Source organism: Panthera onca, chromosome C2, assembly GCF_046562875.1.
Source record: "Panthera onca isolate mPanOnc1 chromosome C2, mPanOnc1 haplotype 2, whole genome shotgun sequence".
NCBI classification, from domain to species: domain Eukaryota; kingdom Metazoa; phylum Chordata; class Mammalia; order Carnivora; family Felidae; genus Panthera; species Panthera onca.
In genome coordinates, this window is record NC_138347.1 from 122,115,306 (window position 1) to 122,127,385 (window position 12,080).

Sequence of the window (12,080 nt, forward strand, 5' to 3'; positions counted from 1 at the left end):
AAAGTAAATAAACATTACAAATTAAAAACACACACACAAATAAAATTACATAACTAAGTGATTTACTGCAGTACTCTTTGTAATAGCAAAGATTGGAAACAACCTACACGTCCATCAATAGGGGACTGGTATACCCAGATGATGCCATATCATGCAGCTGTTAAATAAAAGAGGCAGCTCCCCATTCTTATGGATATGACAGATCTCCAAGCTACTATTGGCAAGTGTAAGAAATAAAAAAGCAAGATGCAGACAATGTATATATTTTGCTACAATTTGCATGAGGTTAATATTCATATATTTATGTTTGTAAATACTTAATCTCTGTAAGCGGCACAAGAAACTGGTAATGCTTGCTTCTGGAGAGGGAATCGCTAGGGGCAACAGAAGTAAGGAAACTTCCTTTTCAATGGATACTCCTTTGTACCTTTTCAGTTTTGTACCAGGTATGTGTATTATCTAATCAAGCAAATAAATGCATCTTTTTAAAGAAATAATCAAACAAATTAAAACCTCCCCGTGATCACACTAAACTTTCTATTGGTACCCTTTAAATAGTCATGCAAAGCAGGTTGCTAACATTCAGGTAGTTTGTGGCTAGTCTGTTCAACTGGCAAAAGGAGAGGTTCACCATCCCAGCAACCCATTATCACTCCCTAGGGAACATTTCAAACTCAGAAATGTCCCAGTACCAACCAAGAAATTCTGATTCAGTAGGTATGGAGTAGAGCCTGAGCATCAGAATTTAAGTTCACAGGTGACACTGATGGGCAGTCAGAACTGAAACCAGCTGAGTTACAACATGACACAAATAGGTAAACATCCAGGCTCAATCTCCATCTAGGTCACAAGCATAGTTTCACCACTAATCCTAATCACTTCACAAAGTTCTCAGGAAGCAACAGATGAGAGCGTGTAGATGCCACAGTGAAAATGTATTACTACTTCTGGATATATTACTAGATACGCAGTGTAGTCCTCATCTATTAAATGGAGTACATTCACAACATTCATACTAATGATGAATTCATTCCACCTACCATTTCAGAAAGAACTTTGATAGTAATGGACTAGTGCCGAAAAGGCATAGGCATTAACTGTGTTAACACCTGGAGTATATGAGTGTCAAGTTCTTCATTTGTAAAATGAGGGGACACAATATGTTCCCTACATTCCAGCTCTAAGCTTCTATAATTCTCTAAGAATACAGGCATCTAAAAACAACCATTGTTTAGTATAGACTGTAGGATAAACTAGTAAGGGCTTTTTCATCCCATTCACAGCCTAGGCTCAATCCACACACTAGGGGGCTAATGCCCTAATGGACATTCAGATATTACATACTGCTAAATAAATTAGCAGTCACAGAAAAAACTTTTTATTTATTTATGTACTGCTATTATTATTATTTTAGAGAGAGAGAGAGCAAGTTTGCACGAGGTGGGGGGAGGGTGGAGAGGGAGAGAGTCTTAAGCAGGCTCTGTGCTCAGCATGGATCCCACGACCCTAGGATCACGGCGCCCCAAGATAGTTTGAACCTTTTTTTTAAATTTTGTTTTAAATGTGTATTTATTTTTGAGAAAGAGCGTGAGTGGGGGAGGGGCAGAGAGAGAGGGGGACAGAGGATCCAAACCAGGCTCTGCAGAGGGCTAGAACTCACAAACCATGAAGGGGAGCCTAGATGGCTCAGTTGGCTAAGGGTCCCACCTCGGCCCAGGTCATGATCTCGTCGTTTGTGAGTTCGAGCCCCACGTCAGGCTCAGTGCTGACAGCTCAAAGCCTGGAGCCTGCTTTGGATTCTGTGTCCCCCACTCTCTCTGTCCCTTGCCCACTCACGCTCTGTCTCTCTCTCAAAAAAAAACAAAAAAAACAAAAAAAAAACAACTCACGAACCGAGATCATGACCTAAGCCGAAGTCTGATGCTCAACCAACTGGGCCACCCAGGCACCCCAAGACTGTTTGAATCTTTAAAAACAAGTTTTTTCAGGGTGCCTGGGTGGCCCAGTCGGTTGAGTGTCCCACTCTTGATTTCAGCTCAGGTCATGATCCCAAGGTTATGGGATTGAGCCCCACCAAAAATTGAATTTTTACTACTAAAATTTCAAACCTTCCATGGCTAATAAACAAATTTACTGTATAAAGTATGATTATGAGACTTTTCTTTTCCAGGCTCAGGACCAATTAGTAAAAATATTGTGCTGAACATGGGGCCTGCTTAAGTTTCTCTCTCTCCCTTCCTTCTGCCAATCTCTCTCCTCAATTTGTGCACTCTATCTCTCTAAAAAAAATTTTTTTTAAAGATTCAAATAAGTGTATCCATTAAATCTTAGACAAATGTCTCAAACAGTGCATCTTATGCAAAATAGGTATATGAAAAATACTTAAATATTAAAATAAAAGTATCTGATGTAGTGTCTTAAAGCAAATGGTTCAATTTAAAAAGCAACAAAGATTAGTGCTAGAAGGGATTTTAAAGACCACATCCAAACCTCTCATTTTACAAGTGAAAAAATAAGGAGTTGGCAAAGTTAAAGAATTTGCCCAAAGTCATTCTGTCATTAGTGATATTCTTAGAGCCAAGCTCACAATAACAAATTTGTCAATTACTGTTCATTGATGTTTGCATGTACATTGGTATAATGTTATAAAGCATATTATTTTAGCTAGTGATTTTTGATGACTGAAATAACATACAAAACCAAAGACATATCATAAAAAATTCTTAATATAAAGTGTCTTAGTTTACGTTAATTGATGACTACACAACAAAACTGTTAGCAGCTCTCAAAACATCATATAGAACTTCATAAAACATGTAATTTGATATTATTGTCAAATAATTTCATAAAGCACATTAAAAAGGGAACAGGATTGGTATCTAAGATAAAAGGATAAAATGATACTTTTATTTCAGCTATATTAGTTCCAGTCTCTTAGAGGCTATTCAAAGAGTTCTAAGTTAAAAAAAAAACATTAAAAAACACAACAAAAACTCTATGAACTCATTGAGGTTTACCTCCTGTCTTTCTCACAGCAAATGATTAGCAGACTGCTCTGTGAACTTTTACAAAGAACCCTTTTCTCTCATTTCTATCCATCTGAAAGATGGATTCTTCCTCGATCCTAAATAACTCATCATCTCATTTCAAATTTTGACAATGAATGCATAGTATGAACAAATCTTTTAGTAATCTTTCCCTCTGTTAATTTACTAAATAACATCTCATTTGAAATATCTGATAATAATACATTCTTAGCATGAATAAACTCTTTTTAATCTCTCCCTCTTAATTCTATTGCATGATCAATAAAATACCTTATTACCAAAAAATTCAAACCTTCCACAACAAATAAAAATATTTACTGTATAAAATATGATTATGACATTTTTTTTTCCAGGCTCGGGGCCAATTAGTAACAATATTCATGGAGTACAGTCAAGTAACAATATTCAAATCTCCTAATAATCAGCACTCAGAGCTTTTAGAAAAATTTAATCCTTTTCCTAATGAGGCAACTTTGGCATCAGTTCAAACATAAGCTCAGTTGGCACTGTGATTTTGAAAGGGATGAACTTCCTGTCACAGACTCATGTAGTTTTCATTTAACAATACTATCATCTCCTAGTTTATGTGTAAAATTTACAGAACAGTTTCACATCTAGTATCTCAAATCCTCCTCAGGACAGTGTGGTGAGAAGTAGGGCATTTTCTAAAGGCCTATTATGCTGACAGTGGGATAGTTTAAAAAAAATAAAGAATGAATTCTATACTGGAAGAGCTCGTAGTCTAATGGGGAAACAAACAATTTCTACAAAATGTGCTAGAATAAGAAAATGGACAAGGAATTACAATTCCCAACCAGTACAGGGGCCCAACACCTTCTCTCCAGGGATGGGGGTGGTGGTGCCCCAAACAAGGCTTTGGTCAGGAGATCACATGGAGCAGGGTTTTGAAGGATGTGTAGAAGTTCCCTGACATAAATATGGGGTGGAGGAAAGGAGAAAAACACTTCTAGGCAGAACAACATATATAAAATGGCGAGTGATGAAGCATCACTCGCCATTTTAAAGATGAGGAAGATAAGCTCAAAGGTAAGTGAGCTGCCTAAAGTCACATTAGTAATAATCAATGTGTGAAACAGAATACAGTACATGCCCGCTGAGTTTAATCAGCTTTGTACAGAAAATGTTAAATGTCGACAAGAATATTAGATAAAGACTAATTTCTATCTACTTACTCCTTCCCAAAAGATGGTCCAGGGCTGACAGAGCTCCCTCCAGGGCTGAGAGGAGGGAGGAAATGACTGGAGAAGATTTATTTAGCCCTCTAATCAATCTTGTGAGATAGGTGTTTTTATTATACCCATTATACATGCAAGAATATAAAGGCACAAAAAGGTTAATAAAAGTTAGAAATTAAGATTCAAATTAAAGCTAACCTGGACAAGCCTCTAAACTAAAGCACTTAACCAGATCCCACAGATCCTACTTTGCCAAAGAGTCCTACATCATTCTTCATCTGGAGACACCAGGGAGACCAACTGAGTTCTGGGACTTGTCATGATTCCGCAGATCTGGCACTGTACTGCACATCTCAATATTCACACAAATCATCAGATTCAGTTCTCTTTTATCAATCTGGTATCCCTAGAACAGGTAAACCCACGACCGAGGTGGCATGGGCTCTTTCATCAACATTTTTACATTCTGATTTTATAAGCTGATTTAATTGGATGAGAACTTAACAAAAAGTATAGCCAAAAAGGAAGACATCATGAAATAATAGCAAGAAACCTGAAAGTATAAAGAAGAAAGCTCCTTGGGGTGCCTGGGTGGCTCAGTTGGTTGGGCATCCGACTTCGGCTCAGGTCATGATCTCGCTGTTTGTGGGTTTGAGCCCCGCGTTGGGCTCCATGCTGACGGCTGGGAGCCTGGAGCCTGCTTTGGCTTCTGTCTGTCTGTCTGTCTCTCTCTCTCTCTCTCTCTGCCCCTCCCCTGCTCATGCTCTCTCTCTCTCTCAAAAATAAATAAACATTAAAAAAAATAAAAAATAAATAAAAAAAAAGAAGAAGAAAAAGAAGAAAGCTCCAGGGGCACCCGGGTGGCTCAGTTGGTTAAGCATTGGACTCTTGATTTTGGCTCAGATCAAGATCTCATGGTTTGTGGGACTGGGCCCTGAGGTGGGCTCCATGTTGACAACCCAGAGCTTTCTTGGGATTCTCTCTCTCCCTCGCTCTCTGCCCCTCCCCCACTCACTCATTTTTTTCCTCTCAAAAAAATAAACTTTATAAAAAATAAACTTTAAAAAAAAACCACAAAAGCTATAAAATAAATAAATTAAATATTAAGAAGAAAGATCCAATCCCTCTCTTTGGCTTGTGTGTAGGGTAGTTTGTTTTGTTTTGTTTTGTTTGGGGGGGGAGGGGATGCAATGCAAAGGTGCTTCAGATACTAAGCATACCTGCCACTCACTGCATGCCAGTTCATACAAAGGACGGAGTCTGGACTACCTTAATTTCCTTTATCAAGGGTTCATATGACAGCTCCGGGACTTCCAACAATCATGCCTACCTGTTGAATATTAAAGAAGTTGACCATTTGGAACTTCTATGGCTTCCTAGAGCACTAAAATGACTTCAGGGTATTGGGGATCAGCACAGAAAACAAAATTCAATTAGCAACACTGGATTTGCTAGTGTCAGTTGATTGAAACTGACCACAAAATGGGTTTCCAATCCCTGGATCTGGTTATTTCACCTTATGAAGGATATGGAAAAATTAACAAATATTAGAATAAAACCCTTAAATGAAACTGTAGACTATTACCTCCAGAACTTTAAAGATATAGAATTCAGGGTGCCTGGGTGGCATAGTTGGTTAAGCATGTGACTCTTGATTTCGGCTCAGGTCATGGTCTCACAATTCATGAGATTGAGCCCTGCGTCCACCTCTGCACTGACAGAGCAGTGCCTGCTTGGGATTCTCTCTCCCTCTCTCTCTGCCCCTCCCTCTCTGTCTCTCTCAAAATAAATAACAATAAACAACAAAAAAAAAAAAAAGAAAGAAAGAAAGAAAGAAAGAAAGAAAGAAAAGAAAAGAAAAGAATATATAAACCAATTCATCCTCACTTTTTTGCTGGTAGGATTTGGGGTTGAAGAGTCCTACCCCAGTCTAGGAAAAAGGATGTTCCTTTGAGGCTCACTTTGAGCCCTACAGAGCTCTAACTCTCCAGATCTGAGGCTCTCAAACAGCAATCTAGAATCTGGCAGCAAATCTCCAGTCTACTGGGCACTATCAGGCTTTCCTCTGAGGTCTCCCAGGATGGTGAAAAGGAAAAGGTGACATGGTTACCTACACCCCCAAGCTTCATTGTCAGATGTACCACCATCCCATCCCTGTGACTTTAGCACCTGCTAATGATTCCTCTAGCCCCCCAGCCCCCACGCTGTAAAACCCACATGTCAGTTTCAGGAAAACAGAAAACAGCATCTCTTCACAGGGTTGTGAAGGTCAACCAACTCTGGACTATACTGGCCTTTAAAAGAACGGCAAAAAAAATAAGAGAGGAAGGTGGGGAGAAGCTTCATGTATACGTATCCTAATACATTTTTTCTAAAAAGCAGACACTCAGTGACCTGACCTATACACCAAGCAATTCCAAAAGTAAGAAACTGACTGAGGTAACAGTTACAATATTTCCATTATGGTTAAAGTGGTAATGTCACTCCCAGCTGATCAATCTTCAAATCTGGGTAGTGGGGTTGCTCTAAGCCACAGAAACAAAGTTGTAATTTTGTATTTGTAGGTCCAAGTTTCACTCATAATGATATCTCCTACTGTGATAGTTTTGCTATGGAGCAGGTGAAAGTGCAGAGCAGATAAGTCCTTCTGGAAACAGCCCAACCCTAACTCTCAATTCCAAGAAGTGTATATGTAGTTCCATGGCATAACCTGCAACTATGTAAATCAGTGAGGCTCCAATGGACAGTGCCTACCATCAAGTGACACTGAAATGTAAAAGTGGTAAAGTTTGGAAAATTATATCAAGGGGGGAACTCTGGCCCGTTTACAGTTTTCCCAAGTGTTAAAAAATTAGATGTATGTGAATATTAAGTATAAGACTTAATCTGAATTTTGAACAGAATTTATACCCTAGAAAGTAATTTTAATATTGGGAACATAGATATAGACAAGATCTATTTCTCTGATGTCATTTTCTAGGTTTTAAGAACTGTACTCAAGATCTCAAATTACCCATGACCACTTCTGGGAAAAGATGAGAAAAGTTAATATGTCTGCCTCGGAGATTTAATAAAATACCAGTACTTGAAAGAGGCGCAACTTGAAAAAAGGGGGAGAATCCAAGCTCAATTATTAATATCACTATCCAGGAAGAGGAAAATTTTACATCTCGTGCAACAAAGAGTATTGTTAGCCATTTTATTGCAATTCGATTTTCTTCTTACAAAGTAAAAAGTACTCCTCAGAACTAAGGGTTATTTACATGAAAGATGAAGCACGTTTCCAATCTGAGAATACTGAACAACGAAAATAAAGCTGATTTTTGACAAAAGCAAAAATAAGTTTTACTGATAGATCTCACAAATAGCAAAAAAAAAAAAAAGGGGGGGGGGAACGTTTCCTCTGAATAAACTACTGTGAAAAAATTGGCAATCGACGCCAGAGTCACTTTTAAAAAATAAATGTCCAAATGGCTGAATTCAAATGGTCTACAGCAACGCTTAGAGCTTGTGAGCAAAAATTTTGTTATTAAGCCAACCAGTGTGGCTCGCTCACAAAAGTACCAATTAAATGCATGAGAAGGAAAGGAATTAAGTGGGTTAAGTGCGGGCTGGATGACTGTTTTGAGACCTGCTCACAGGAAGCCACTACATCCTGTCTTAAGTCCCTGTCAGTCACGCTGTCTCTCGATCCAAGTCCCCGCCGCAGCGAGGTGGGGCTAGTACAGGTGTCCGGCCCGAGCCTCTCCCGGCGCGCTCATTCGCGAACACCCCGAGCGGCGGCCACCCGAGTCCCAGGGCGGCCTGTCTCCTCAAGCTCAGGGCGCCTTTTTCAACCTCGCAAAAGCTCCAGAGCCCAGGAGGCAGGCAGCCCCCTCCCCTCGGGCCAGCCCCACTTCCCCGCCCTCCTTCTCCTCCTCCTCGTCCTCCTCGTCCTCCTCCTCCTCCGGCCGCGCCTCCCGTAATTACCGCTGGGCTCCCACCTCGGGGCCGCTCCCCGGCGCCCGCACCGCCCGGAGGCCTGCGTCCCTGGGCGGCCGGAAACTCCTCACGCCCCCGGCCCACGCCCCCGGCTGGGGCGTCCCCACGTCCAGGCCGCGCCCCAAAGCCGAGCCCCTCACGCCGGCGCCGCGCCGGGCGCCCCCCTCCTTGCAAATTCTCGGCTCTCCACTCCCTCCCGACCCGGGCAGCCCCGGCCCACGCCGCCCCGTCGAGGCTACGCCTCCCCCAACACACCCCCCTTCCAGCCTCACCCGTGCCGGCCCTCCCCACGCGCCTCGGCCGGTCCCGGCGCGGGCCCCGGCCCCCGCCCGCCCAGGTCCCCTCTCCGCCCCGCGATCCCAGCGCGGCTCGGCGCCACCACCCCCCGCGCGCCCGCCGCCCCCTCAGCCCCACGGCGGCTCCCGCCGCCGGCGGGTGGGTCCCCTCAGCCCTGCCCCCGCTTACAGATCTTGCCCCGCAGGCTCTGCAGCACTCGGACCTCGCGACTGTCCTCGTCCCCGGCCTCGGGCTCAGCCGTCCCACTCGTCGCCGGCGCCTCGGAAGAAGCCGCCGCAGCAGCAGGCGCCGCCGCCGCCATGGTGCCGCCCGGCCCGTGCCGCAGCCCCACCGCCTGCGTAGCCCGCGAGGCGGAGCCCAACGGCGGCCTAGGCTAGGGCGAGTCGCGCGCCTGGCCCCGCCCCCGGGCCTCGGCCTGGCTCGCCCCGCCCCGCCGCTGCCCCGCCCCCGCCCCACCCGGTTCCCGCGGTAGCTGTCTGTGCCCCCCCACGCTTGCCCCGAACCCGGGCCGCTCGGGCGCGGACCCAACTCCTGGCTTGGCTTGCCGGCTCTTTGCCCCATAAAAGCCCAGGCGCCGGACAAGTGTGGCTCCTAGCTGTGGCTCTGAGCAGCTTTGAAACCCCGCTGAGAGACGACCCCGGCCCTCTCGAGATCCCCAAATCCTCCTGGGAATTAGGCTCCCTACCACGAGCGGGCTTCCACCGCTGCTACAGCTCAGGGGAACTCCCCGTGGAAAGAGAACAGAAAGGAATTTGATGGTTGGGAGGACCTCAAAACTACCTTATTCAAGAAGAGCCAAGAGGTGTATTCCCCCAGTAACATCCACACGCCCCCTTACCCACAAGCCACACCGCCACACACATAAATCTTTGCTTTTAAGTAAAAACACTGCCCTGCAAAAGCTGATTAAAAAAAAAAAAAAGACCAGAGCCCCCAATTGCAAAATGAGAGCGGCGCCTGAGATCCTCCCATAGAAAAATTCTGAAGCTTTTACCACCACTTTTTGTGTTTTGGAAACAGCCAAGTAGGGTCAGGTCCCATCCCTTCCCATCCCCCCCCCCCCCCCCTTGAATGGGCTGGCTAAAAAGTTGATTGACATAGGACATTAGTAAATCTTTGACTAGTTAGCTTTATTTCAAGGGAACTCTTTACAGTGAGTAAACTGCATGAATAATACCCTGGTATGAGATCAGGAAGATGATTTCCTGGTCTTGAGGTTGTTAACTGCACTGCCCTAGGAAGAAAGAAACTGTGACTTAATAGGGCAGGTTCCTTAATAGTTCCTTTCTAGGGCAACAATAGGAATCATTCAGTCTGTCAACAAATATTTTTTGAGGGTCAGACAAAATGATAGCCTCGGGGAGTCCCAGCCCTCCAACAGTTCAGTCTGGGAGACACAGAAAAGGGCTGAGGCACTGGAGAAAAGAACTAAGATGAGGAAACTGGAGGGTCAGGGAAGGCCTTCCTGGGAAATGCACTGAGGGGTGAACTGGAGATGAGGGAGGAGAGGCACAAATGTGCCAAGGGGGTAGAAGTCACTTGTGCAAAGCCTGGACAGCCAGGACCTTTAGTATGCATCTGTTGCTGAGGAGTGATGCTGCTGGTTCCACATGGGTGTTGTGGGTGATCGCTCAGTGATTTTTACACTCGTTGGAGAAAGTGAACCTACCGCCTCTTCTTTGGATGTTTTGCTGTCCTGTCAAACAATAAGTCCAAAACTTAATTCCCTAGCTTCCTTTTCAAACGGGCTGTTGTCTGGGCTAGAAACTTTGACCGCTTTTTAAATCCCTTGTCCCCATACTGTTTTCAGCTGCCACATCCTTCTGATTCTGCCAATATACACATCTCTTCTCTCTCTTCTTTCCTTTCCATTCCCTGTCGTTGTTCTAGTTAAATCCATCCTCACTTGAGCAGTGTCAACATGTTATCGGGTTTTTGTTTTTGTTTTGCTTTGTTCTGTTTTTTAAAAGGCATGAGCTTCTGAGGCAGACAGACTTGGGTTGGAGCCTAGTTCTACCACTTTTACCTGTGAGACATTGAGCAAATTACTCAACCTTTCTGAGCCTGGGAATGCTCTACTTACTCTTCCTTCTTCAAAGCGTTACTGTCAGGATTAAATAATTATTAAGAGTATGTGTGTGAAGCATCTAGTGGAATTCTGGGCACGTGGTAGGATTAACTCAGTAAATGTTGCCTCATGCTCTTGACTGGAACTCTTCTAATAGGTATTCCATCTTTTCCATCCCTCCTACACATACCACTTAAATTAATCTTCCTAAAGCAAAAATTAGAGTTCATCACTTCGTCTGCTCAAAAAACCCTCACTGGCTTCATTCATCCCTTCAGCCAGCCAGCAAGCTACGCCACAGTTGTGAAGGGTGCTATAAACAGCTAGGAAATAAAGTTGAAATTTCTCAGGCAGTGGTTCAGGGGTGAGGTTGGACCCAGCCTATCTAACTCCCCTAACTCCTTATATCTCTCTGGCCACACTGAGCCTTTTCCCACCAGTCTTAGGACTGACCTTCCTCCAGCCTTTCCAAATGCTGCCTCATTCATCTGTCTCTGTCATAGACAGAGGTTCTTGGTCGTTTTCTGCATAGTAGTATATATCTGTGTACTTGTTTATCTCTTCTTCTAGAATTGTTGCTAACCCCCTTAATAAATATCTGTTGAATGAATGGAGTGAATCATATTAGTTCACTTACTTTTTCCACCCTGCAGACCTTAAGTTTTCCTGTTTTGAAAATTCTGTTTTCTATTTATTTTTCATTATCATACCTGTCCAAATGATTAAAATAGAATGGGAAACTCTAATAGGAGTCTAGAAAGCTAGTGTTTAAAGGTTTGTTCCTTTCTTCAAAATATCAATATCTGAAAAAAGTAAACTAAAATCTCCATATCTGTACCAGATTCTCCTCATTTCTCTTCTTTTTCACTAGTTTAACTCCAAGTCCATAACTCTATTATTAAGTTGTTACTAAAGGTATGAAAAACAATTTTACATGAAGTGAAACTCCACTTTTTTCCTCCAGTCTTCCTGTTGCAAATTTCAGAATTATCATACTGTTTCACTAAAACCCAGAATCTCCATTTTTCCTCCATCTGAAATCATTCCTAATTATTCTAATTCTGAATAAACATTTGAGGAGGTTAACATTCTTTTACTGATACTGGCCTGCTCTGCAGAAATCTTTAGCAGAGTTAGTGTTTCCTTCTTTTTTTTTTTAACCACTTTTTTTTTTATGTTTATCATTTATTTTTTGAGAGAGAGAAAAAGACAGAGTGCGAGCAGGGGAGGGGCAGACACAGAATCCAAAGCAGGCTTCAGTCTCTGAGCTGTCAGTGCAGAGCCGCATGCGGGGCTCGAACCCACAAACTGTGAGATCGTGACCCGAGTTGATCGGATAGGGTCGGCTTGCCTGACTGAGCCACCCTGGTGCCCCAGTGTTTCCTTAATGTAAAACATTCAGGAAATAAAGTTTTGTAAAGATTAATAAGATTTAGTCACAGTAAATTACAAGAAGGCCATCCCATCTCCCTCCCTTTATTGCCCTTACAT

General features: G+C 43.3%; 1 protein-coding gene across 2 annotated transcripts in view; it reads right to left on the reverse strand.

Annotated features, from left to right (window-relative positions):
• The window catches only part of RASA2 (RAS p21 protein activator 2), a 123,019-nt gene extending 114,140 nt beyond the window's left edge, over nt 1-8,879 (reverse strand). For both annotated transcript variants that reach the window (XM_060638821.3, XM_060638820.3), the window contains exon 1: nt 8,690-8,879. In XM_060638821.3, coding sequence (XP_060494804.1) covers nt 8,690-8,822 — 133 coding nt within the window. In that variant the 5' untranslated portion in view covers nt 8,823-8,879. The remainder of the gene's footprint in view (nt 1-8,689) is intronic.
• Between the last annotated feature and the right edge of the window lie 3,201 nt (nt 8,880-12,080).